The 27,426-nt window shown below is 53.8% G+C and overlaps 1 protein-coding gene across 1 annotated transcript; it reads left to right on the plus strand.

The window, feature by feature from the left end:
- The first annotated feature begins 430 nt into the window (after positions 1-430).
- Positions 431-27,379, plus strand: EFHD2 (EF-hand domain family member D2). The gene is made up of 4 exons (XM_032759011.2): positions 431-872; positions 23,096-23,243; positions 24,353-24,487; positions 25,773-27,379. The coding sequence occupies exons 1-4, from the start codon at positions 565-567 to the stop codon at positions 25,902-25,904; spliced, it is 723 nt and encodes a 240-aa protein (XP_032614902.2). The 5' UTR covers positions 431-564; the 3' UTR covers positions 25,905-27,379.
- Positions 27,380-27,426: the final 47 nt, after the last annotated feature.

Below are 27,426 nucleotides of genomic sequence, written 5' to 3' on the forward strand. Positions count from 1 at the left end.
CCCTGCAACCCTCATTGAGAACGCCAGTGTTTAACAGCGAGTCGTCTCCATAGCAACCGACCAGGTGTCACAGACACAGGATTATGACTTCACGGCGTGGGGATTCCGGAGAAGGGGGTGGGGCGGCGCCCCCCCTCGCTCCCCCGCCCCCCGGCAAGCCCCGCTCCTCACCCAGGCCGCGGGGGAGGAGCCCTCTTCTTTCCCGCCCGGCCCCGGCCCCCAGCCGGACCCCTCCCGCTCAGCTGCTACAGTGGGCACGAAGAGGGACATGGCTTTCCGCCGCGCTCCCCAGCCTCGCGGGGGGCAGACGGCAGCGGGCGGGGCGCGCAGAGTACACTTGACCCCCGGCAGCCAGGAGCGATCACGCGCATGCCGCGCGAGCCCGGGCCCCGGCCCGGGCGCGGGGGCGGGGGCGAGGGCGGGGCGAGCGGTCCCCGCCAGGGCCCAAGTCCCACCTTCGGGGGCGGCGCCTGGCCCGGGGAGTGTCAGGAAGAGGAAGAGCGCGGCCGGCGGCGCTGCGCTGCGAGCAGGGGCCCGGCCAAGGCGAGTGCCGCGCGGGCCACCATGGCCACGGACGAGCTGGCCACCAAGCTGAGCCGGAGGCTGCAGATGGAGGGCGAGGGCGGCGGCGAGACCCCGGAGCAGCCCGGGCTGAACGGGGCAGCGGCGGCGGCGGCGGGGGCGCCCGACGAGGCGGCGGAGGCGCTGGGCAGCGCGGACTGCGAGCTGAGCGCCAAGCTGCTGCGGCGCGCAGACCTCAACCAGGGCATCGGCGAGCCCCAATCGCCCAGCCGCCGCGTCTTCAACCCCTACACCGAGTTCAAGGAGTTCTCCAGGAAGCAGATCAAGGACATGGAGAAGATGTTCAAGCAGTGAGTGCCCGCGCGACCCGGTCCCCCGCCCGCCCCGCGACCCGGTCTCGGGCCCCGAACCCCCCGATACCGCTCCGCCCCGGGACCCCCTGCCGTCAGCCAAGCTTCCCCGAACCCAGACGCACCGGGGTTGGGGACCCCGCGGCCCCTTCCAGATCGAGACCCGGCATCTCCCCACGCACGTTAGTCTAGGGGACCCCCGGCCCCTGGCACGCGGCAGCGACTCGTATTTGTGCTGCCTCCGGTACACCATAGACGCGTCCACAGAGTGGGGGACCCCAAGCTTCCTTTCAGATAATCGCCAGGCCCCGCGAGCCCCACCCCCACCACCACACGTGTGGGTCCCGGGCCCCCCGCCCTGTTAGTGGGGCTTCTCCATCACCTCACACCGTACACACCAGGGAGGACCCAGCGGCCTTCCTTCCCCGATCCCAGCTACTCGCGTTCCCCACCCCCACCCCAACACACGCTGGCCAAAGACACCCACCCCAGTGCCCCTCGACACCACATGCCAACCACATTCCTTCCCTTAAGGTCTTTGCATTTCCTCTGCGATCTCAGGTCTCCCTCAAGGTGGGTTCTGGGCAGGGATCCCCCCAACTTCCTCTCCAGTTATTTAGCGTCTACCAGCAAACTGGGGGCAAAGACTTGCCCTTTCCATCCTCACCCACTCATTAGCCAGGACCCAAATCCTTCACTCACAAGTGCTCTCCCTAGGAAGGGACTCCTCGGCCCCTGTTCCGCCTCTGGTGTAAACCTCACTCCAGTCGTCCTTGTGGGCCGAGTCCCCTCCGGGTTTGGAAGGCCTCCCTCCCCCTCCTACCCGCCCCACCCCCCTGCACCCAGCAGCTTGCAGTCACCGCTCCCCTGCTTCTGTCGCAAGGCCCCCCATCTCTCCTCCCCACTCCATATATCCTGTGGGAAGGGGTTCCCTCCCCACAGGAACCCCCCATGTCCCACACCCACCCTAGTCAAAAGGGGCCCCTTCCTATGTGACTTGCCCTGTTACCCCCACCCCTACCCTTTATTCCATCAGATTCCACACTCTGTGCCCTCACCAGGGTGGATGGGCACCCCCAGACCTGTGGGCTCATCCCCCTGTCCCCCCACAAAAACAATCTTAATGTCTCTGTGGAAGGGCTAGAGAGAGAGGGCCCAGCTCCCTCCGGCCCATTCCTGGGTCCCACTCTGTTGGGTCTAAGATGCACAACCACTCTCTCCCAGCCATGTGTGTGCCCAGGGGATGGGGAAGCTGCCAGTGCCCCTCCCTTTGGTACCTTTCCCCACCTCCTGTTCCCTGTCCCCCTCCCCCTGGCTCCTGGAGAGGGAACAGCCTCTGTTCCACGATCTGGGTGCTGGTCTGGAGTGGTTCTAGACGGGGATAGAACTGGCCTGAGGCTGAGTCTTGGGGGTGAGCCAGGAGGTCTAGCCCCACCCGGCACAGGCAGCCCAAGGCTGAGGGAGGGATGCCGCAAGGCCGGCTCCCGCTTGGCCGGGCAGGAGGTGGGGGCAGACCAGGGGTGTCAGCCTCAGCCACATGCAGCTGTCAGTGCCCGACATCAAGCCGGAAGCCCAGGAAGGGGCGTTTTGCAACCGCACAGTTTGAGAAAGGCTCTGCCCCTACTCACCACAGCTTGCAGCAGCTTCTGCATTTGGCCCCAAGGCAGGGGAAGGGATTTCTGGTTCCCAGTCCCATACTTTCCCAAGGTCATTCTGGGGGAAAATCAAGTCCTTGACCCCCGGCCCCTCTGAACCTCTTCAAGAAAGTCCCAGGGCGCCCACCTCCTTCGCTCCAGGGTGTTTGGTTGGAGTTCTTCTAAAGTTTCTTCCCAGTGGAAGGCTGGTGAGATTGGGAGAGCAGGATTTCCAGGATTCCTGGAAGAGTAACTTGAATGCTCCCGGGTGGGCAGATGCAGGGGTGGGTATGGATCACTGTCTGTCAGTCACTGCAGACGCAGGGGTGGGTATGGATCACTGTCTGTCACTGCCCCCATCGGGGAGTGCAGAGCTGATTCAGACACTAGGGAGATCCCTGTGCTGATAGTGCTGAGGCGCTCACCAGGTCCTTCAAACAGCCCCGTGACACAGAGCTCTTCGTCACTTTTGTGCAGACAAGGAGTCTTAAATAACTTGCCAAGACCACACAGCTAGAAAATGATAGAGCCAGGATTCAAACCCAGGTCTGTGACTCCAAATCCCAGGTTCTTCCCCTTCTGGGTTTCCCATCACAGACATCTGCTTTCACGTTGGAAAACCTTCTCCAACACCTGCTTCCATGTTCATGGCGGATTGTCCACTCTTATCCCCACCCCCAGCCCCAGTCTCTCCTTTCCCCCAGAGCCTGCCTTTCTGGGCTGCCACAGCTTCCCTGCCCACTGGCCACCAAAACAAAGATGGAGCTGTTCTGGGGGAACCTAGACACTTCATATGAGCGGGACTTGGGAGGCTGCAGTTTGGTTGGAAGTGGCATGTGGCTGAGGGAACAGTCTGGAAGTTTGATTTGCATGGCAAACTCACTTTTTTTTTACATAGGCTGTTTCTGGTCTAGTTTGATGAGAGGTACTCTGAGGGAGACTGAGGGGAGCTGGACCCCTCCAAGCTACCCCTTGGCACCAGCACTTCTTGCCAGGGTTTTAGGAGGGCTGATGGGGCAGGCAGGGGCCAGGAAGCTGGACCTCTAGGGAAGCAAGTACTGCCCACCAGGGCCCGGGTGAGGGTGGAAAGCTGCAGATTGTGTATTCAAGGAAACAAGGCTTCACTGTGCCAATCAAGCCCAGTCCCGCCGCCAACAGACAGGCTCTCGTGGAAGACAAAACCCCCGTTCTGCTTCCGCCGTCCGAGTGGGGCTGCAGCCTCCTGGGTCCAAGCAGGGTCCTGGGATCAGAGCCAGGGCATCAGAGCCAGGGCTCTGGGGAGGGCAGAGGGCAGGGAGGAGGGGAGCCTGCCCTCCTGGGAAGCCAGTCACCAGAGCAGGAGGCAGGAGACCATGAGGTCAGCAGGAGAATGGGAGCCGGCCTTTCCTTGGGGGCCAGGAGCGAAGAACCTGGGCTTCCATCCTAGTCTGCTTGTCCTCCCTGGGCCTCAGTCTACCCCCCTGTAAAAGGGGCAGGCTATCCCTGATGACCCCCAAAGGTCCTTCAGCCCTGACCTGCGTATGTCTGAGGGGATCTGAGTCCTTCTGGATGTTGGAACTGCCTTCCAGGGCCTTCTGGTCCACCCATCCGTGTTGATTCAGCAGGTGCTTCCTGAGGCTGGAGATCGAGGGGAAGAGAGGGGACGGGGGAAGATAGACAGACTCTCAGCCATCACTGGTCTCACACCAAGAGACATTCAGGTTCCTCCTGAGACAGACCGGGAGGGTTGACTCCAACCCCTGTCCCCATTTGACGGAAGAGGGAACCAAGACCCAGAAAGGTGCGGCGGTGACTTGCTCAGGGTTACGGAGAGGTTTGCAGTGAGACTGAAACCTTGTATGATGGCGAGAGTGGTCCCGGTGTCTCAGGGTGGGGCTCAGAGGACATGACACACTTAGAGTTCTGGCCCAGTGCCAGGCACGAGGAGGCTCTGCGTCTCCCTGGCCCTCGCAGCCAGGACTCTCCATCCCCCTCCCCATGCAGCCTCAGGCTATGTCCAGCATCTCTGATCCCCCAGCTGCTCCCTCCCTCTCTGTGCTTCTCCAGGGCTGGCTCTGGAACCCTCCTGTCAGAGAGGCAAATAGAATGGCCCTGGAGAGCCTCGGGAGTGCCCACCCCTGAGCTGACAACAGCCTAGCGGGGGCTCTGGAGGGTTTTGTAAGTTGAGACCTGCCGGAAAGGTAGGCAGCCGTGTAATTCTGAACCTGCCATGGAATCTGAGGACGATGCCCTAGATCCCTGTCTCCCGCCTAGCCCAGCCTTGCAGGCCCTGTCCCCACCGTCATCCCCGGGCACTTCATCTCAGGACACCTTGCGTCAGAGAGGCAGGCTTCCCTTTCCTTCTGGCCAGCTCTTCCCTGCGCAAGCTCTGGAAGCCTCCCGCCCTCCTCTCCACCCCTCCACCTCCAGGGCACACACCTGTCCCAGGAGCCCTTCCTGGACGTAGTCGGCAGGGCCTCTGGAGTCTGCAGCCCTGGGTCTGAATACAGCTGTGGGCCCTGGAGCCCTTCTGAGCTTCTGTTCCTCACCCTGGAACAGGGGGGACAGGAGGACCCACCTCACAGCGTTGTTGTACGGCGCTTAGCCCAGTGCTTGGCACAGAGCAAGTCGTTACTAAATGACTGTCACCGCCATCCCCAGCTCAGCATACACCCTGTCCTGGGCCCCTCATAGGGCCCTGGCAGCGGTCATTGCGGCTGGCTCAGAGGCAGCTCCATAACGCCCACTGGCTGCCTCCACTTAACCACCAGTGGAGCTTCCAGGTCTGCCAGGTTGTCGACAACCCTTTGCTTTGGGCCCTAGTGACAGGACCCAGGGTTAGAGCCCTCCTTCTCTCCTGCTGAACAGCCACTCTGATTGACAGCTACATATGGCTTTGATAAATAACAAAAAGGGAGAAATGAATTCATTATCACCTAGTTACAGGGAAGGCAGGTGGCACAAAAAAGGGGAGAGCAAACAACAGCTCTGGAGGGTGCACAATGGGGATTCCCGTCTGCCACCACCCAGCTGGGTTGCTCCAGGCAGGGGATTCAGCTTCTCTGAGCCTCGGTTTCCCCTGGGGCTTAAGAACCTACCTGGTAAAGTTCTGAGGATTAGGTATAAAAACGCCCTGAGTCTTTCTGAAGAGCCCATCATGGTATCTGGGCTGTTTGCATGATAGATGATGTTTTTGAAAAATACAAGGTTCTCGTATGTGATCATTCTTCCAACAGATATTTTATTAAGTTTTTGCGCTACAAGATCCAGAGAATTAAATGAATCAAGTTCCTGCCCTCAAGAGGCTTACAGTCTTATATAGAACAAACATGTACAGAGGTTTGGGGGTAGAGAGGATGCACCCACAAGGCTAGCAATGGAAGGTTTTTTTCTTTATTTCTGCCATGAGGACCGAAAGCTCTCATGAATGACACTGTGCTGATGTTCTCTTTGTAGCCAGCCCCCTGCCTCTGGGCCCCCTCCTTGTTAAACAGAGCCACTAGTTCTAGCCATTCCTGGAGGAGCCTATGTATATTATTTAGAGAATTGAATTGAATTCTCACACCAGCACAATGAGATTGATACTTTGTTTTCCTTTTTTTTTTTTTTTTTTTTTTTTTTTGAGATGGAGTCTTGCTCTGCTGCCAAGGCTGAAGTACAGTGGCGTGATCTTGGCTCACTGCAGCCTCTGCCTCCTGGGTTCAAGTGATTCTCCTGCTTCAGCCTCCCAAGTAGCTGGGACTACAGGCACACACCACCACGCCTGGCTAATTTTTGTATTTTTGAGTGGAGATGGGGTTTCACCATGTTGGCCGGGCTGGTCTTGGACTTCTGACCTCAAGTCATCTGCCCGCCTCAGCCTCCCAAAGTGCTGGGATTACAGACGAGAGCCACCGCTCCCAGCCTGATACTATCATTTTTATCCCCATTTGACAGATGAGGAGACTGAGGCTCAAGGCGATTGTCACTTGTCTAAGATTACATTAAGTGGCAGTGACAGGATTAGAACCAGAGCCTCCTGCAAGGAGCCCCCGGAGGCCCAGTGAAGCCGTGTTTGTGGCTGCAGCTTGGGGGAGCCTCCCAGAGCCTTAGAGAGGTGGAGAGGTGGGGTCCTTCACCTGCAGCTTACGGTCAGTGGGTGGGGAGAATGCCCTGCACCCCTGGGGAGGGAGGATTTCCCAGCCTTGGTCCTTACTCTGTTCCTCCCACTTCCGCTATGCATCAGCCTCTGAGTCACCTCTCCTTCCCCACACTCCCAGCCCAGGACTTTTGGTTCCTCTTTGGTCCACCCTTCCTGCCTTCTCTTCTTCGGCCTCCTCGCTCTCCTCCATGCTACCTGGGTCCAAGGCCTGGTGGCTTGGACTGGCTTCCACTGTGAGAGTCTAGGCTCCAGGACAGCAGGCCTTGCTGCCTCAGGGGATGTCAGAGGTCCTTTCTGCAAGGCCAGCCCTGCCGGCAGAGGCAGAGTCACTTTGCAGCCTCAGCAGGGAAGGTCCCCACACCCTGGAGCAGCTGAGTTCCCCTGACTGCCGGGCAGCCTTCTCCTTGGCTGACTTCCGCTTTTCAAGGACAGCAGAGAAGCAGGGGTCAGTGCCAGAAAGGTGTGGCCAGATGGGAGCCGGGCCGCCCGGGGAGTCCTGAGCCATCAGACGCTTCAAACCAGATGCTTAGCCTCCCATTCAGTCCTGTCTTATCCTGCAACATTATCCTCGCCCATTTCACAGTTAAGGAGGCTGGGCTTTCAGAAGGGTTACGTGACTTGTCCAAAGTCACACAGCTTGTGAGGGGCAGAAGCAGGATTTGAACCTGGGCCTCCCCGACTCCAAGTCCTCTGAACGGTTACAGTGGCCCAAACACCAGCAGCATCACCGCCCGGGAGTATGTTAGAAATGCAGACGCTCAGGTTCCACCCCAGATTTACCAGACTGTAATCTGCATTTTTTTTTTAAGAGACACTTCCCCTTTGGGGTGAGCATGGTCCCCGGCTGGTTGCTTCCCTGCCCCTGCCCCTCTCCCCAGTTCTGATAACTAGGGAGTCACAGGGGTAGGCAGTGGAGGTGTCAACCATGCATAGTGCAGACGTCATTTAGTCTGGCGATGGCAGTCATTTAGTAACGACTTTGCTCTGTCACCCAGACAGAATGCAGTGGTACAGTCATAGCTCACTGCAGCCTCAACTTCCTGGGCTTAAGTGATCCTCCCACCTCAGCCTCCTGAGTAGCTGGGACTACAGGCACATGCCGCCACATCCAGCTAATTTTTTTTTTATTTCTGTAGAGATGGGGTCTCATTGTGTTGCTCAGACTGGTCTCAAACTCCTGGCCCCAAGCCACCCTCCCACCTCAACCTCCCAAAGTGCAGGATTACAGGCATGAGCCACCACGCCCAGCCCATAATCCGCACTGTAACCAGCTTCACCAGGTGTGCACATTGACATTTAAGAAGTGCTAAGCCGCGGCTCAGGCCCCCGCACAGCCGTCTCCCCACCACTTCCTGAGGTTGACCCAAGGTTATCCTTAGGCAGATGACTTTGTCTGAGCTGTAAGAGGATAAGATGAAGGGAGTAAAGATGAAGTGACGTTATAAACACTGGGTTATGTTACTATTAGGCATTCAATATATATTCTTTATAATCACTATCATAACAATAATGATTATGAAGAGCAAGAAGGGAAAGGGGGCGGCCGGCAGGGAGTGCCGCGGGTGTGGCGTGAGGTTATTGAACTCCAGGTTAGGATGCCCTTGAGCCCTGACAGCCCCCCAGCAAATTGCTTGGGGTCTCCCTCTTTATCCTCTGTGGGGAGCCCCAAGCGCCACACTTGTGTGCTCTCTCTCTGTCTCTCTATCTCTCCGTCTCTCTCCCTCCCCCCACCCCATACCCCACTTAGCTGACCGAGGGCAACAGATCAAGTGTGAGATCCCCAGATAGGACTAGAGGAAGTGGCGAGCGCTGGACTTTACCCATATGAGTCAGGCGGTCTGGGGGTGGGGACATGCAGGAACTGGGGAAGCTGGGGGGCCTGAGGGCTCCTGAACCCAGACCCAACACCCACCCCATCCAGTTATCTGTTCTCCTGGGACCCGCACGCCCAGAGGGGCCATCGGCAAAGCCTGGGATGGGAGTCAGAAGAGACAGAATTGGGGTCCCTGTGCTCCCACCTTCCCATGTGCAGTGGCTGCGATGACTCTGCTTCCTTCTGCCATCAGACTGTGCGGTGCAGCCTGGGGGGACCTGCATGAGGAACAACTTTCTTTTTCTTTTACTTGTTTTTTTTTTTTTTTTTCTTGAGAGAGTCTCGCTCTGTCACCCAGGCTGGAGTGCAGTGGCACAATCTTGGCTCACTGCAGCCTCTGCCTCCCGGGTTCAAGCGATTCTCCTGCCTCAGCCTCCCTAGTAACTGGGATTACAGGCATGCACCACCACACCCAGTTAATTTTTGTGTTCTTAGTAGAGACAGGGTTTCACCATGTTGGCCAAGCTGGTCTCGAACTCCTGGCCTCAAGTGATCCGCCCGCCTCGGCCTCCCAAAGTGCTGTGATTCCAGGCGTGAGCCACTGCGCGTGGTCGAGGAGCAACTTTCTTTTTTTTTTTTTGAGATGGAGTCTCGCTCTGTTGCCCGGGTTGGAGTGCAGTGGCGCGATCTCAGCTCACTGCAACCTCCGCCTCCTGGGTTCATGCCATTCTCCTGCCTCAGCTTCCCGAGTAGCTGGGATTACAGGCGCCTGCCACCACGCCCGGCTAATTTTTTGTATTTTTAGTAGAGAGGGGGTTTCACCGTGTTAGCCAGGATGGTCTTGATCTCCTGAACTCGTGATCCACCCGCCTTGGCCTCCTAAAGTGCTGGGATTACAGGCGTGAGCCACCGCTTCGGGCCGCAACATTCTAATAGTTCCAAAGCCAATATGGGCCCCCTTAGGTAAGCAATGAGCTTCCTGTCCTCAGAGGTATTCAAGGCACTAAACAACGAACTGCATCAGGAATCTGATTTTCAGGAAGGACTGAATAAGATGGCCTCCAATATCCCTTCCAACCCTGAAGTTCTCTGCTGTGTCCCGATAGGCATCAGGGCATAGCATAGTCGTTAAGAGTGCATGTGTTTGATCAGGCCTGGTTCAGAGCCCAGCGACACCCTTGTCACCTATGACCTGGGCCAAGTCACTTCCCCTCTGAGCCTCAGTCTCCTTGTCGGTTCATGTTCATGCCGCTTCATAGACTTCTTGTGAGGATCTGATGCAAAACACCTGGCATCGTGCCTGGCACATAGCAAGTGCTCAGCAGAGTAGCCAGGAATGATGATAGGTTATGACGTGGGGCTCACCTGGGTGCAAGGCTGGGACGTCTGCACTATGCATGGTTGACACCTCCACTGCCTACCCCTGTGACTCCCTAGTTATCAGAACTGGGGAGAGGGGCAGGGGCAGGGAAGCAACCAGCCGGGGACCATGCTCACCCCAAAGGGGAAGTGTCGTACTGGGGGGTAACCTGCTGCTCCACTTTCAAGAGGCGGATGGATGGGGATTTTGTCCCCAGCATCCAGGGTGCAGCTAGCTGCTGAGCCCTCCCTGGCGAGAACTATTCAAGGGGAGGCAGATAGGAATGCGGGCATGGTGCCAGGCCCCGCAGCCTCCCTCCGGTGCTGGAGAAAAGAGCTGAGCTCCCAGGCTGGGTGCTTTCTGCCAGTCCTGCCGAATGGCATTGGCCTTCCCAAACAGGCACCAAGCTGGGCTCTCAGTCCAACCTCTGCTGGCCCTGCAAGCTTGAGAATGTGGGACCCTCCATGGGACCAGGAAAAAGAGAGGTGGCCAGGGAGGAGAAAAACTTCCAGCTGTTGGAATCCTGCAGTCTGCCGGCTGTGTGACCCTGGGCCAGTCACTGCCCACTCTGGGCCCCAGTTTCCCTACGTAATGTAAAACGAGTAGACCAGGCTATCTGGGTGGATCTTGCAGGCCGACCTGTCTTTTTCTGGATCCTCTAAGCCAGCTGCAACCTCAGTTCCAGCTCAGGGAGAAGGGCTGGTGGGTGAGAGGCCCTCTAGCCCAGGAGATGCCTGTTTTTCGTGGAACCTCGTTCTCTCCTGTGCTGCCAGTTGTCCCACACACACACTGGCACCATGAGAGTAGCCCCTTCATCACTTTTCTCCAACCCCGAGGGAAGGTTCCTCGCTCCCTGAGGCTCCTCTCTCCCTGTTCAAGGGCTCTATCCAGCGGCCATCTGTCTTCCCACTTCCCAGAGATGCTGGGGCTTTGCGTCAGGCCTAGTAGGGGAAAAGTGGGCCTTCAGAGGAGAGGTCATGCTAGAGGGATCCCCTGGGACGTCATGTCCACCCCTGCCTCCAGGCCAAGCCACACAAGCCCTGCCTCCCAGCCCTGTACCACCAATCAGGACTGGAGCCTGTGGCAGAAGCCAGTGTGTTTTTTATCATTATTTCTAATATCATCACCCTTTTTATATTGTATATGTGAAGTATATGATGTGTATATGTGACACACACAAACTTCTCAATATAACAACTATTATGATGATGATAAAATTAACAGGTTTTAAGGACTCACTATGTGCCAGGCATTTTATATCTGTAATCTCATTTTCTTTTTTTTTTTTTTTTATTATACTTTAGGGTTTTAGGGTACATGTGCACAATGTGCAGGTTTGTTACATATGTATCCATGTGCCATGTTGATTTCCTGCACCCATTAACTCGTCATTTAGCATTAGGTGTATCTCCTAATGCTGTCCCTCCCCCCTTCCCCCACCCCACAACAGTCCCCGGAGTGTGATGTTCCCCTTCCTGTGTCCATGAGTTCTCATTGTTCAATTCCCACCTATGAGTGAGAACATGCGGTGTTTGGTTTTTTGTCCTTGCGATAATTTACTGAGAATGATGTTTTCCAGTTTCATCCATGTCCCTACAAAGGACACAAACTCATCATTTTTTATGGCTGCATAGTATTCCATGGTGTATATGTGCCACATTTTCTTAATCCAGTCTATTGTTGTTGGACATTTGGGTTGGTTCCAGCTCTTTGCTATTGTGAATAGTGCCGCAATAAACATACGCATGCATGTGTCTTTATAGCAGCATGATTTATAGTCCTTTGGGTATATACCCAGTAATGGGATGGCTGGGTCAAATGGTGTTTCTAGTTCGAGATCCCTGAGGAATCGCCACACTGACTTCCACAATGGTTGAACTAGTTTACAGTCCCACCAACAGTGTAAAAGTGTTCCTATTTCTCCACATCCTCTCCAGCACCTGTTGTTTCCTGATTTTTTAATGATGGCCATTCTAACTGGTGTGAGATGGTATCTCACTGTGGTTTTGATTTGCATTTCTCTGATGGCCAGTGATGATGAGCATTTCTTCATGTGTTTTTTGGCTGCATAAATGTCTTCTTTTGAGAAGTGTCTGTTCATGTCCTTTGCCCACTTTTTGATGGGGTTGTTTGTTTTTTTCTTGTAAATTTGTTTGAGTTCATTGTAGATTCTGGATATTAGCCCTTTGTCAGATGAGTGGGTTGCAAAAATTTTCTCCCATTCTGTAGGTTGCCTGTTCACTCTGATGGTAGTTTCTTTTGCTGTGCAGAAGCTCTTTAGTTTAATGAGATCCCATTTGTCAATTTTGGCTTTTGTTGCCATTGCTTTTGGTGTTTTAGACATGAAGTCCTTGCCCACGCCTATGTCCTGAATGGTATTGCCTAGGTTTTCTTGTAGGATTTTAATGGTTTTAGGTCTAACATATAAGTCTTTAATCCATCTTGAATTAATTTTTGTATAAGGTGTAAGGAAGGGATCCAGTTGCAGCTTTCTACATATGGCTAGCCAGTTTTCCCAGCACCATTTATTAAATAGGGATTCCTTTCCCCATTTCTTGTTTTTGTCAGGTTTGTCAAAGATCAGATAGTTGTAGCTATGCGGCATCATTTCTGAGGGCTCTGTTCTGTTCCATTGATCTATGTCTCTGTTGTGGTACCAGTACCATGCTGTTTTGGTTACTGTAGCCTTGTAGTATAGTTTAAAGTCAGGTAGCGTGATGCCTCCAGCTTTGTTCTTTTGGCTTAGGATTGACTTGGCGATGCGGGCTCTTTTTTGGTTCCATATGAACTTTAAAGTAGTTTTTTCCAATTCTGTGAAGAAAGTCATTGGTAGCTTGATGGGGATGGCATTGAATCTATAAATTACCTTGGGCAGTATGGCCATTTTCACGATATTGATTCTTCCAACACATGAGCATGGAATGTTCTTCCATTTGTTTGTATCCTCTTTTATTTCATGGAGCAGTGGTTTGTAGTTCTCCTTGAAGAGGTCCTTCACATCCCTTGTAAGTTGGATTCCTAGGTATTTTATTCTCTTTGAAGCAATTGTGAATGGGAGTTCATTCATGATTTGGCTCTCTGTTTGTCTGTTATTGGTGTACAAGAATGCTTGTGATTTTTGTAATTAATTTTATATCCTGAGACTTTGCTGAAGTTGCTAATCAGCTTAAGGAGATTTTGGGCTGAGACAATGGGGTTTTCTAGATATACAATCATGTCATCTGCAAACAGGGACAATTTGACTTCCTCTTTTCCTAATTGAATACCCTTTATTTCCTTCTCCTGCCTGATTGCTCTGGCCAGAACTTCCAGCACTATGTTGAATAGGAGCGGTGAGAGAGGGCATCCCTGTCTTGTGCCAGTTTTCAGAGGGAATGCTTCCAGTTTTTGCCCATTCAGTATGATATTGGCTGTGGGTTTGTCGTAGATATCTCTTATTATTTTGAGATACGTCCCATCAATACCTAATTTATTGAGAGTTTTTAGCATGAAGGGTTGTTGAATTTTGTCAAAGGCCTTTTCTGCATCTATTGAGATAATCATGTGGTTTTTGTCTTTGGTTCTGTTTATATGCTGGATTACATTTATTGATTTGCGTATGTTGAACCAGCCTTGCATCCCAGGGATGAAGCCCACTTGATCATGGTGGATAAGCTTTTTGATGTGCTGCTGGATTCGGTTTGCCAGTATTTTATTGAGGATTTTTGCATCAATGTTCATCAAGGATATTGGTCTGAAATTCTCTTTTTTGGTTATGTCTCTGCCAGGCTTTGGTATCAGGACGATGCTGGCTTCGTAAAATGTGTTAGGGAGGATTCCCTCTTTTTCTATCGATTGGAATAGTTTCAGAAGGAATGGTACCAGTTCCTCCTTGTACCTCTGGTAGAATTCGGCTGTGAATCCATCAGGTCCTGGACTCTTTTTGGTTGGTAAGCTATTGATTATTGCCACAATTTCAGAACCTGTTATTGGTCTATTCAGAGATTCAACTTCTTCCTGGTTTAGTCTTGGGAGGGTGTATTTGTCGAGGAATTTATCCATTTCTTCTAGATTTTCTAGTTTATTTGCATAGAGGTGTTTGTAGTATTCTCTGATGGTAGATTGTATTTCTGTGGGATTGGTGGTGATATCCCCTTTTTCGTTTTTTATTGCATCTATTTGATTCTTCTCTCTTTTCTTCTTTATTAGTCTTGCTAGCGGTCTATCAATTTTGTTGATCTTTTCAAAAAACCAGCTCCTGGATTCATTAATTTTTTGAAGGGTTTTTTGTGTCTCTATTTCCTTCAGTTCTGCTCTGATTTTAGTTATTTCTAGCCTTCTGCTAGCTTTTGAATGTGTTTGCTCTTGCTTTTCTAGTTCTTTTAATTGTGATGTTAGGGTGTCAATTTTGGATCTTTCCTGCTTTCTCTTGTGGGCATTTAGTGCTATAAATTTCCCTCTACACACTGCTTTGAACATGTCCCAGAGATTCTGGTATGTTGTGTCTTGGTTCTCGTTGGTTTCAAAGAACATCTTTATTTCTGCCTTCATTTCATTATGTACCCAATAGTCATTCAGGAGCAGGTTGTTCAGTTTCCATGTAGTTGAGCGGTTTTGAGTGAGTTTCTTAATCCTGAGTTCTAGCTTGATTGCACTGTGGTCTGAGAGACAGTTTGTTATAATTTCTGTTCTTTCACATTTGCTGAGGAGAGCTTTACTTCCAACTATGTGGTCAATTTTGGAATAGGTGTGGTGTGGTGCTGAAAAAAATGTATATTCTGTTGACTTGGGGTGGAGAGTTCTGTAGATGTCTATTAGGTCCACTTTATGTAGAGCTGAGTTCAATTCCTGGATATCCTTGTTAACTTTCTGTCTTGTTGATCTGTCTAATGTTGACAGTGGGGTGTTAAAATCTCCCATTATTATTGTGTGGGAGTTTAAGTCCCTTCGTAGGTCACTGAGGACTTGCTTTATGAATCTGGGTGCTCCTGTGTTGGGTGCATATATATTTAGGATAGTTAGCTCTTCTTGTTGAATGGATCCCTTTACCATTATGTAATGGCCTTCTTCGTCTCTTTTGATCTTTGTTGGTTTAAAGTCTATTTTATCAGAGACTAGGATTGCAACCCCTGCCTTTTTTTGTTTTCCATTTGCTTGACAGATCTTCCTCCATCCCTTTATTTTGAGTCTATGTGTGTCTCTGCACGTGAGATGGGTTTCCTGAATACAGCACACTGATGGGTCCTGACTCCTTATCCAGTTTGCCAGTCTGTGTCTTTTGATTGGAGCATTTAGCCCATTAACATTTAACGTTAATATTGTTATGTGTGAATCTGATCCTGTCATTATGATGTTAGTTGGTTATTTTGCTCATTAGTTGCTATAGTTTCTTCCTAGCCTCGATGGTCTTTACAATTTGGCATGTTTTTGCAGTGGCTGGTACCGGTTGTTCCTTTCCATGTTTAGTGCTTCCTTCAGGAGCTCTTTTAGGGCAGGCCTGGTGGTGACAAAATCACTCAGCGTTTGCTTGTCTGTAAAGTATTTTACTTCTCCTTCACTTATGAAGCTTAGTTTGGCGGGATAGCAAATTCTGGGTTGAAAATTCTTTTCTTTAAGAATGTTGAATATCGGCCCCACTCTCTTCTGGCTTGTAGAGTTTCTGCTGAGAGATCAGCTGTTAGTCTGATGGGCTTCCCTTTGTGGGTAACCCGACCTTTCTCTCTGGCTGCCCTTAACATTTTTTCCTTCATTTCAACTTTGGTGAATCTGACAATTATGTGTCTTGGAGTTGCTCTTCTCGAGGAGTATCTTTGTGGCGTTCTCTGTATTTCCTGAATCTGAATGCTGGCCTGCCTTGCTAGATTGGGGAAGTTCTCCTGGATAATATCTTGCAGAGTGTTTTCCAACTTGGTTCCATTCTCCCCATCATTTTCAGGTACACCAATCAGACGTAGGTTTGGTCTTTTCACATAGTCCCAAATTTCTTGGAGGCTTTGTTCATTTCTTTTTATTCTTTTTTCTCTAAACTTCCCTTCTCTCTTCATTTCATTCATTTCATCTTCCATCAGCGATACCCTTTCTTCCAGTTGATCGCATCTGCTACTGAGGCTTCTGCAATCTTCGCGTAGTTCTCGAAACTTGGCTTTCAGCTCCATCAGCTCCTTTAAGCCCTTCTCTCCGTTGATTATTCTAGTTATCCATTCTTCTAATTTTTTTTCAAAGTTTTTAACTTCTTTGCTATTGTTTTGAATTTCCTCTCGTAGCTCAGAGTAGTTTGATCGTCTGAAGCCTTCTTCTCTCAACTTGTCAAAGTCATCCTCCATCCAGCTTTGTTCCGTTGCTGGTGAGGAACTGCGTTCCTTTGGAGGAGGAGAAGTGCTCTGTTTTTTAGAGTTTCCAGTTTTTTTGCTCTGTTTTTTCCCCATCTTTGTGGTTTTATCTACTTTTTGTCTTTGATGATGGTGATGTACAGATTGGTTTTTGGTGCGGATGTCCTTTCTGTTTGTTAGTTTTCCTTCTACCAGACAGGACCCTCAGCTGCAGGTCTGTTGGAGTTTACTAGAGGTCCACTCCAGACCCTGTTTGGCTGGGTGTCAGCAGCGGTGGCCGCAGAACAGCGGATTTTCGTGAGACCACAAATTCAGCTGTCTGATAGTTCCTCTGAAAGTTTTGTCTCAGAGGAGTACCCGGCTGAATGGGGTGTCAGTCTGTCCCTACTGGGGGTGTGCCTCCCAGTTAGGGTGCTCAGGGGTGAGGGACCCACTTTAGGAGGCAGTCTGTCTGTTCTCAGATCTCCAGCTGCGTGCTGGGAGAACCACTACTCTCTTCAAAGCTGTCAGTCAGACAGGGACATTTAAGTCTGTGGAGGTTCTTGCTGAGTTTTTGTTTGTCTGTGCCCTGCCCCCAGAGGTGGAGCCTACAGAGGCAGGCAGGCCTCCTTGAGCTGTGGTGGGCTCCACCCAGTTCGAGCTTCCTGGCTGCTTTGTTTACCTAAGCAAGCCTGGGCAATGGCGGGCGCCCCTCCCCCAGCCTCGCTGCCGCCTTGCAGCTTGATCTCAGCCTGCTGTGCTAGCAATCAGCGAGACTCCGTGGGCATAGGACCCTCCGAGCCAGGTGCGGGACACAATCTCCTAGTGTGCTGTTCTCCAGGCCCGTTGGAAAAGCGCAGTATTATGATGGGACTGACCCAATTTTCCAGGTGCCACCTGTTACCCCTTTCTTTGACTAGGAAAGGGAACTCCCTGACCCCTTGCGCTTCCCAAGTGAGGCAATGCCTCGCCCTGCTTCGGCTCGCGCACAGTGCGCTTCACCGACTGTCCTGCACCCACTGTTAGGCACTCCCTAGTGAGATGAAACTGGTACCTCAAGCAGAAATGCAGAAATCACCCGTCTTCTGTGTCGCTGGGGCTGGGAGCTGGAGACCGGAGCCGTTCCTATTCGGCCATCTTGATTCAATCCCTGTAATCTCATTTTCATTTTCTTTTTTTTTGTTTGTTTGTTTTTTTTAAACAAGGTTTCACTCTGTTGCCCAGGCTGAAGAGCAGTGGCTTGATCAGGGCTCACTGCAGCCTCAACCTCCAGGGCTAAAGTGATCCTCCCACCACAGCCTCCCTAGTAGCTGGGACCAGAGGCATACACCACCATGCCCAGCTAATTATTTATTTTTTTTGTTTTTGTTTTTGTTTTTGTGTTTGTTTTTTTTTTTTGAGACGGAGTCTTGCTCTGTCGCCCAGGCTGGAGTGCAGTGGCACAATCTCGGCTCACTGCAAGCTCCGCCTCCCGGGTTCACACCATTCTCCTGCCTCAGCCTCTCCGAGTAGCTGGGACTACAGGCGCCCGCCACCACGCCCGGCTAATTTTTTTTGTATTTTTTAGTAGAGACGGGGTTTCACCGTGGTCTCGATCTCCTGACCTCGTGATCCGCCCACCTCGGCCTCCCAAAGTGCTGGGATTACAAGCGTGAGCCACCGCGCCCGGCCTTATTTATTTATTTTTTGAGACAGTGTCTCACTTTGTCACCCAGGCTGGAGTGCAGTGGCATGATCTCAGCTCACTGCAACCTCCATCTCCTGGGTTCAAGCAATTCTCCTGCCTCAGCCTCGTGAGTAGCTGGAATTACAGGTGCGTGCCACCATGCCTGGCTAATTTTTATATTTTTAGCAGAGACGGGGTTTTACCATGTTGGTCAGGCTGGTCTCAAACTCCTGACCTCATGATCCGCCTGCCTCAGCCTCCCAAAGTGCTGGGATTACAAGCGTGAGCCACCACACCTGGCCCTTTATTTTTTTAAAGAGATGTGGTCTCCCTATCTTGCCCAAGCTGGTCTTAAACTCCTGGGCTCAAGTGATCCTCCCACCTCATCCTCCCAAAGTGCTGGCATTATAGGCGTGAGCCACCGCGTCCAGCCTCATTTACTCTTTAATAATCTTAAAGGTAGATGTTAGGAATAATAATAACTGGTTTTTAGTATCATAGTAGGCATGTATGAAGTGCTTCCTGTGGACCAGGCGCTGTGCTAAGAGTCTGCTTGTATCGTCTCTTTTAATCCTTGCCTCCATCCTGAGATGAGTTCTTTGATCTCCATGATGTAGATGAGGAAATTGAGGTCTGTGGGGTTAGGTGACTTGACCAGGGTTACTCTGCCAGCAGGTGGCAGAGCTGGGGTTTGGATCCAGGTCAGTCTCAGAGGAGTTGATGTAACCACAAACCCTCAAGGCCATCTTCAATCAGGTTGACCCTGGAACCTGGCTGATCCCCTGCGCTAGACCACATCCAAGCCCAGGGCACAGGGCAGATGGCCACTCTCCAGGAGTCGCTTGGGAATGGCCTCCTCCACGGCTACCTCTGGGGGCTTCACCTCCCACCCCAGCACCTGGCATCTCGCAGCCCCTGTCACCTCCTCTTGGTGATGGACTCTTTGGCACTGCAGCCAGCCCCTATATTGTCCCCCTGGGGGCCAGAGCCTGCCCTGGATGGAGCCCAGCCCCAGTAATTGATTGGCCCTTGATTGATAGAGGCGGTCGTTCAAACCGTGGTTTGAGCTGCGGCCCAGCCAGGCCTGGAAGCTGCCAAAGACAGAGGGATCCACAGCCCACGTTTCCATCCAAGTTTGGACACTTTATCTTCACTTCCTCTGAAACTGAGCTGCCCCTGGCTGCAGAAGAAACCCATGCACTTGAGCAATAAATAAAGCTGGGGCTCAGGGAGAAACACGTGGGACCCAGGGGCTGGGGTGTGAACCCCTGACCTGCTGGTTATGGGACCGGTGGCCTCACCGATAACAGCCCTCCTGACCTAATCCGGACCTGGAGGATTGCTGAGCACAGGGGTTGTAAAGAGAAAGTGCTGGCCCATCGGGAGTTTAGTGAAGGTGATTCAATCTTGTTTTAGTGGTGGCGACTGCCATTTATGCAGCTAGCTCTGTGCGCTGGGAGCTGTGCTGAGTGCTCGACAGGGATGAGCTCACTCGTTCCTCACAGTGGCCCATGAGAGAGGCCCCATTGCAGCAGGGTTCTCAGCCTCAGCACCACTGGCACTTGGGGCCAGGTCATTCCTTTTTTTTTTTTTTTTTTCTTTTTGAGACAGAGTCTCACTTTGTTGCCCAGGCTGGAGTGCAGTGGCGCAATCTCAGCTCACTGCAACCTCCACCTCCTTTGTTTAAGTGATTCTCCTGCCTCAGCCTCCCAAGTAGCAGGGATTACAGGTGCCTGCCATCATGCCTGGCTAATTGGTGTATTTTTAATAGAGACAGGGTTTCACCATGTTGGCCAGGATGGTCTTCATCTCCTGACCTCATGATCTGCCCACCTCAGCCTCCCAAAGTGCTGGGATTATAGGCGTGAGCCACCTCGCCCAGCTGGCCAGGTCATTCTTTGCGATGGGGCCACCCTATGCGCGCTATAGGAGCTTCCCTGGCCTCCACCCACCAGATGCCACTGGCACCCCCCCACCCCGCCTCAGGTGTGACAACCAAAAACATCTCTAGACATTGCCAGATGTCTCCTGAGGGGCACATGCACCCCAGCTTAAGAGATGCTGCATTTTGGCCAGGCGCAGTGGCTCACACCTGTAATCCCAGCACTTTGAGAGGCCAAGGCTGGCGGATCACAAAGTCAGGAGATCGAGACCATCCTGGCTAACATGGTGAAACCCCATCTCTACTAAAAATACAAAAAATTAGCCGGGTGTGGTGGCGGGCGCCTGTAGTCCCAGCTACTCGGGAGGCTGAGGCAGGAGAATGGCGTGAACCCGGGAGGCGGAGCTTGCAGTGAGCTGAGATCGCACCACTGCACTCCAGCCTGGGCAACAGAGTGAGACTCCATCTCAGAAAAAAAAAAGAAAGAAGAGATGCTGCATTTTGTGGCTGAGGAGCCCAGGCAATTTGGCTCCAGAGCCTGACTGTCATCGCTGACCTTCATGGGAGCCCAGGATCAGAAAGTGGCAGGGGCTTTGCTTTCCTGGGGGGCACTGAGGAGGGGAGTCCTCGTGACTTGGCTCAGGAAAGATGAGTCCCTCACCAGGTGCCCCTGCACAGCGCCACGGTCATGTGGCACCCGCCCAGCCCTCTACCAGGCAGCAAACGGGGTCCAGAGATGGCAAGAGGGGCCTCCGCTGTGTCCCCCAGAGCCCTTCCAGCTCCTGGTGGAGGCTGGACCACAGCAGCTTTGGCCTGCCTGACCCTCTGAGTCCCACACCTTCTACTGCCACAGAGGTGGCCACTGCCCACAGGGGCTGCTGGCCCATCCACCTCCACCCCAGCCCTCACCCATCAGTGGGGCAGAAGGCCTCAGGACCCCATGTTCCCTCCAGGGCTCCCAAGACCCATCTTTGCTGTGTCACTTCCAACCACTGACTCACAGGCTCGTCCACTATTTATACCCCTTGCACAAATGCTCCCCTTGCGCTCCAGGCAGCCGTCTGTGTTCTGCAGCAGCCCCAGGACACGTTGGGGAGGGGCTGGGTACAGAGCAAATGTGCAAGTTTATGAGCTCAGCAGATCTAGTCTGGAAGTCCAGCTCCCTCCTTACTGCTGTGTGACTGTGGGTGGGTCACTTAACCTCTCTGAGCCTTGGTTGTAAAATAAGGTTATTAGGAGGATTAAGTAAAGTAAGCAGTTCCCAGCATAAAGACAGGTCTCAGTACATGGTTGCTATTAAGTGTTCAAAGTACACCTAACTAGAGAAGGCGAAGGGATCTGGGGAGCCCGGAAGAAGGTGCAGAAACGAGACATATTCATGCAGAAGCTCAAGCGCCCGGGACGTAGGGTTCTGGAACACAGCCCCATGTGTTGTGCTGCTGTCAACAGCACTGTCACCAGCCAGTTCAAGGCCTTGGGGACTGCACAAGGCTTCTTTAGGTGCAGAAAAACCCATTTTGGCTGGGCAAAGTGGTGCACACCTGTAATCCCAGCACTCTGGGAGGCTGATGTAGGAGGCTTGCCTGAGCACAGGAGTTCGAGACCAGCCTGGGCAACATATTGACATGCCGTCTCTACAAAAAAAATACAAAAATTGGCCAGGCATGGTGGCATGCACCTGCAGTCCCAGCTACTTGGGAGGCTGAGGCGGGAGGGTCACTTGAGCCCAGGAGGTAGAGGCTGCAGTAAGCTATGATCGCACCTGGGTAACAAAGCAACACCCCATCTCAAAAAAAAGAAAAAAGAAAAGCCCATGTTAGCAACTCTGGGATCACTCTCCCCAGCCCCCATCTCGTCTTCCTCCCACGCTGTTCCCAGAGACCAGTAGGGCAGGTGTTTGGTTGATAGAGCCCAGCTGGGCAAACAGCGCCTCGCCCTCTTTCACCAGGCTGTGTGCTCCAGGAACCAGTGCTGCCTTCCCAGCCAGGGAACAGGCAGAGAGGCCACCTAGACTTTTACTACACAGAAGCCAGTCAAGAGGGACTTGCCCCCAACCCCATCTCTGTCTCTGCCAGGTTGTTGGTGGTAGAAAAAAAGAGAACCTGAGTGTGCAGGGCGGAGGGGAGGCATCTCTATCGCCCAATGCTTGTTCCCAGCTTCCCCACCGCCCCGCCAATCTCTGCCACTCCCTGCAGGCACTGCACCACACTTCCCTGAACACACCCAGGCCGCCTCCTGCCACCTGGCCCTGCCTCCTGCCCCCCTCCTGCTCTGTGCCCTCGACAAAGGCAGAGACCCTGCCTTAGATACCCCTTCATTTATTCACGTCTTATTTCTTCATTACACGTTTTTGAGCACCTACTGTGTGCTTTTTAACCTCCTTCCCAGTACCTAGGGCAAGCTGGGGGGCATGAAATAGACCCCCCAGTACAGAGGGTGCTAAGAAGAGTCATTTATCACGTGGAAAGAGGCCGCCTTCCACACCCACGTCACATCCCCTATCCCAGTGCTTCTCAACGGGGAATGCTTTTATCCCGCTGGGGACATTTGACAATGTCTGGGAGACATTTTTAGCTGTCACAACTCAGGAGGGATGCTACCATAAACATCTCACAATGCACAGGACAGCCCCTACGGCAAGGATTTGTTCTGTCCAGATTGTTTAAGGTCTGAGGTTGAGAAACCATGCCTTTGCCTGCAAGGTTCTGCCTCTAGGGTGGGGGTGAGATGTCCCCCAAGTGCCCATGGAGATGCCAATAAGCCAGCTGGTCATGGAGGTGGTGAGTGAGTGCTCAGCTCAGAGCCTGATCCACCCTGCCATGGTATTGAGAATTCCTTCTCGGCCAGGCACAGTGGCTCACGCCTGTAATCCCAGCACTTTGGGAGGCTGAAGTGGGTGGATCACTCGAGGTCCGGAGTTCAAGACCAGCCTGGCCAGCATGGTGAAACCCTGTCTCTACTAAAAATAAAAAAATTAGCTGGGTGTGATGGCACACACCTGTAATCCCAGCTACTCGAGAGGCTGAGGCAGGAGAATCGCTTGAACCCGGGAGGTGGAGGCTGCAGTGAGCCGAGATTGAGCCACTGCACTTGAGCCTGGGCAACAGAGTGAGACTCCGTCTCAAAAAAAACCCAGAGAATTCCTTCTCACTGTCTGTGCCATCACATTCAGCACACGGAGGCTGTCATTTCAGCTTCCTTGTGCCTCAGGCTTGTCCAAAAGTTAGCGCTATTCTACATGCAGGAGGCTGCCCGGCTCTGTGGTGAGTTCCCTGTCATCAGAGGTAACCAAGCAGGAGCTGAGCCACATATGGGTCATCTGCCTGGACTGAGGTCCCTTCCAGCAGTGACGGGATGATATGGTTGGTGGGAGATGCCCTCTGATCCCCCAGTCTCCTTGTACTCAAGCCTGCGGCCTCTCTGAGCCAGTGCCAAGATGCCCTCTCTTTTTGCATCTGCAGGTATGATGCCGGGCGGGATGGCTTCATCGACCTGATGGAGCTAAAACTCATGATGGAGAAACTTGGGGCCCCTCAGACCCACCTGGGCCTGAAAAACATGATCAAGGAGGTGGATGAGGACTTTGACAGCAAGCTGAGCTTCCGGGAGGTAAGCCCAGCCCTCAGCCCCACTCCCCTACCAGGGGCTTCACCTGGGGACCTGGTGGCCCGGGAGAGACCAACCCCCACCCTTTGTCGATGAATGAATGACATTGCCATTGAACAGCAGCTGTGAGCAGCTGCTACTTGGCTGAGTGAGGCTTCAGAGGGCCTGCTAGAGCAGGCACCAGGGAGCGTTCTGAGATCCTTTCAGGGAGGAAGAGGAGGGAGGGACATCCCTTCCTTCACATAGGGAGCATATATTGAGCGATTTCTGTATACTTGACCCTGTGCAGGCTCTGGGGTAGAGAAACGCCCTGTGCTCAAAGGTTCCTGGAAGTGTAGAGGGGGAGACACCACAGAGGGAAATCAGTGCTGTGATGCAGAGGAAGAGGGCCACGGCACTGGGTGACTTCACGCCCAGGATCTCACTTTGAGACAGGAGCTAGGGACAAGGCTGTTTCGCAAGGAAGGAAATGGAGTCCCCAAGCCAGACAGCGATGATCCTGGACCCCAGGCAGCACAGGGTTAGGTGTGGGGACTCGAGGCCCAATTGGGGCCCAGGAGGTCTGGCAGGAAGCATGAAGGATGCAGGGAAGGAGAGACGTGGCAGGGGCAGGTGGGGGAGTGCGAGTGGCTGGGCGGGAGGTGTGGACAGTGCAGGGTAACAGCTTAGAGTCAGAGAGCAGGGTTCCATCCCTCTGACACGTTCAGGCGCTGAGACTTGGGGCATGTCTTTTACTGTCTCGGAGGCTCCCTCATTCTGTCATGACACCCGTAGGACTCAATACATGGAACGCAGAGTAGGTTCACTGGGGAACAGTGGGAGACAGAGGTAAGAGGTAGGCTGAGGCCGTGTCGTCGGGAGCTGGTGTGGGCGGGGCAGGGCTGCAGTAGGCCAGCATCCTGGGTGGCAGATGAGTCATATCACCTCCCATTGTACAGATGGGCAGAGGCCCAGTGAGGGGGAACACAGGAGCAGCAAGGGGCGAGACCCAGCTCACTGCCCCCCAGTCCTCTGCAGGGGAGGCCTGAGGCTGGGGCCTGGGTGCGGCCAGGGACTCCAGCTCCCCTCCTTCCCTCCCTTCCTGACACCGCGCGCCTCTCTCCCCACTGCAGTTCCTCCTGATCTTCCGCAAGGCGGCGGCCGGGGAGCTTCAGGAGGACAGCGGGCTGTGCGTGCTGGCCCGCCTCTCCGAGATCGACGTCTCCAGTGAGGGCGTCAAGGGGGCCAAGAGCTTCTTTGAGGCCAAGGTGAGGAGCCCAAGGGGACCCTGGGTTGGCACGAAGTTAATACGTCCCCTTCCCGTCCCTGCTGAGGCTGCAGACAGAGATGGGAGCTGACTCCCTGCTAGGCTGGGCCAGGCCCACACGCTCTGTCTTCTTTCTCCTCCCACTCCTGGCTGAGATCCTTGGCAGCCGCCAAGGGGGTGGGTGACGGAGGTGTACTCTTGAAAAGGGGACAGGGACTACCTTGAGGTGCCCCGGCCCTGGCACACTGAGCCGCTAACCCAGAGGACTGGGCCTTAGGAGGGCAGGCCCAGAAACACAGCACTGGCTCTCCAGGGTCCCCGGTAGACACCAACCCCACCAGCCCCAGCCTGGGAGGAGGCCTGGGGGCTCAGAGACCACCTGCATGCACAATACCCTCCCCTTTCAGCAGGTTCTCAGATGGAGGGGACACCTGTGATCTCGTGGCTCCTGGGTCCTGCCCACCCAGGGCCCCAGCTCTCCCGCCTTGTTTCTCTCTTTCCTTGCTAAGAACATTCCTTCCAGAGACTGCCTCCCACCTCCCTCTGGGCGTCGGAGCATTGGTGGAACTTTTCAGGGTTCATCAGTGGAACTGGGTGTGCCGCTGGGCTCCCTGGACAGGAAGCAGAGGATCAGGATGGCAGCAGCTTGAGCGACTCCCTTCCCCTTCGAGCGCCCTTGCTCTGTAGCAGCCACAGAATATATGTTCTCTCTTTCAATCCTCTCAACAACTCCATAAGATCAGAGTTATTGGGTGCCAGGTTCTAAGTGAGGAAACTGAGGCTCAGGAAGGTGAATGAAGTGCCTGACCCAGGGCCAGAGCTGCTGTGGTCAAGCTGTTTGTGTTGCTGGGGAGGACTCAGCAGAAGCCTGAGCCAGAAGGGACCCCAGGAAAAGCAGTCATAAGGCCGGGCGTAGTGGCTCACACCTGTCATCCCAGCACTTTGGGATGCTGAGGCAGGTGGATCACCTGAGGTCAGGAGTTCGAGACCAGCCAACATGGCCAACATGGTGAAACCCCGTCTCTACTAAAAATACCAAAATTAGCTGGGCATGGTGGGGGGCGCCCATAATCCCAGCTACTCAAGAGGCTGAGGCAGGAGAATCGCTTGAACCTGGAAGGCAGAGGTTGCAGTGAGCCAAGATTGCGCCATCGCACTCCAGCCTGGGCGACAGAGTGAGACTCCATCTGAAAAAAATTAAAGAAAAAAGAAAAAGCAGCTGTAGCACAGAGAACCCCCAACATACACCATCCAGCCCTGACCCCCTCACCCCCATGCCCCCGCAGGTCCAGGCCATCAACGTGTCCAGCCGATTCGAGGAGGAGATCAAGGCAGAGCAGGAGGAAAGGAAGAAGCAGGCGGAGGAGATGAAGCAGCGGAAAGCGGCCTTCAAGGAGCTGCAGTCCACCTTTAAGTAGCGGGGGTGCAGCCGACCGCCCTGCTCCAGCCCCAATGTGGCGGGCAAGGGTGGCGCATGGGAGGCCGAGCCTGAATCCTTGCCTGTGTCTGACGGGACCACTACTAAAAACCTAAAAATGTCTGTGAATGGAGCAAGTTCAGGGGTCTCATGGAGGTGGCCCGGCCCCTCCCCGCTCCCTTCCACTCTTCACTAGGCTGCGACACCGGCGCTGGCTCCCTGCCCGGCCCGGCCTTCCCTGGCAATCCCTGGGCTCTCTTGCACCCCTAACTGCCCCGCTGCCTGCTCCAGCACTGCCCCGGGCCCAGCTCTTGGCCCTAGGTCCCTCCCGGCCCCATGTGCCTGCCCTCCACATGTCCCTGTCCCCCCAGCCTGGGAACCCCTGCCCTCCTCCAGCAGGCCGCACCGCCCCTGGGGCCCCGTGCCAGCCCCTTCCCAGGCTGGGAGACAGCAGAAGAGATAGAATCAGGGCTGCCCCCACAGAGTGGGACCCAGGGGCTTATTGGAGGCACAAGGGGACCCCTCCCCAGGGCCTTTTCCTTCACCTCTGCCTCTTCCATCTACTGAAATGGGAGAGGAGGTGGGGAGCTTCTGTTCTGGTGAAGGGACCCAGGCCCCCAGCACCCCATGCTGACTTGGAGAACCCCAGATCTCTGGGGCCCAGCCAGGCAGGGTGTGGGGGCAGCTGTGCCAATCTACCTCACAGGCCCACCCCCTGCCGGGCATGCCGTGGGATCATGGGCAGGGAAGGCTCTGGGGGTCGGAGACACTGCTCCTTAGCACCCCAGCCAGAACACCCTGAGGGTCCCAGGGGGCTCTGGAGAGAGTGGGGTGGGAGGAAGAATTGGCGCCTTCCTAGGGAAGGAAAGGAGCGCTTCATCTTGATTCTCCGAGAAGCGTCTGAGAAGTGCTTTAAGTGTGTTTGCATGCGCCAGGCGGTGGGCAGCGGGGGCCTGTCCAGCCCTCTACCGCCATCCTTCCCCAAGTGATGTCCACTGCCTTGTCACCAGCGACCTGCCTGTCATGCCCACCCCCTGAGGAAGCATGGGGACCCCAACCCCCTGGTGCCCTGCACCAGACAGGCCGTGGTCAGGCCTATGCCACCGGCCCGGTTCGGCCACAGCTTCCCACGTGCTTGCTGACATACATGTGCCTGTGTGTGGTGTCTGTTGCTGTGTCGTGAAACTGTGACCATCACTCAGTCCAAACAAGTGAGTGGCCCTCGAGGCCACAGTTATGCAACTTTCAGTGTGTGTCATAACGGCGTCACTGCTTTTTAAACTCGATAACTCTTTATTTTAGTAAAATGCCCCAGGAGTCCTCGAAGCTACGCGGGCTTGCAGAGGTTTTATTTTTTGGCCTTAGAATCTGCAGAAATTAGGAGGCACCGAGCCCAGCGCAGCAGCCTCGGCCCCGGATTGCGTTTGCCTTAGCGGATATGTTTATACAGATGAATATAAAATGTTTTTTTCTTTGGGCTTTTTGCTTTTTTTTCCCCCTTCTCACCTTCCCTGCTCCCCGAC

Source organism: Hylobates moloch, unplaced genomic scaffold (genome assembly GCF_009828535.3).
Source record: "Hylobates moloch isolate HMO894 unplaced genomic scaffold, HMol_V3 SCAFFOLD_9, whole genome shotgun sequence".
Taxonomy (NCBI): domain Eukaryota; kingdom Metazoa; phylum Chordata; class Mammalia; order Primates; family Hylobatidae; genus Hylobates; species Hylobates moloch.

Coding starts and splice junctions, on each gene's coding strand:
- EFHD2 (XM_032759011.2), top strand. CDS start 565: ATGGCCACGGACGAGCTGGCCACCAAGCTGAGCCGGAGGCTGCAGATG. Junction 23,244..24,352: donor GCAAGCTGAGCTTCCGGGAG/GTAAGCCCAGCC, acceptor TCCCCACTGCAG/TTCCTCCTGATCTTCCGCAA. Junction 24,488..25,772: donor AGAGCTTCTTTGAGGCCAAG/GTGAGGAGCCCA, acceptor ATGCCCCCGCAG/GTCCAGGCCATCAACGTGTC.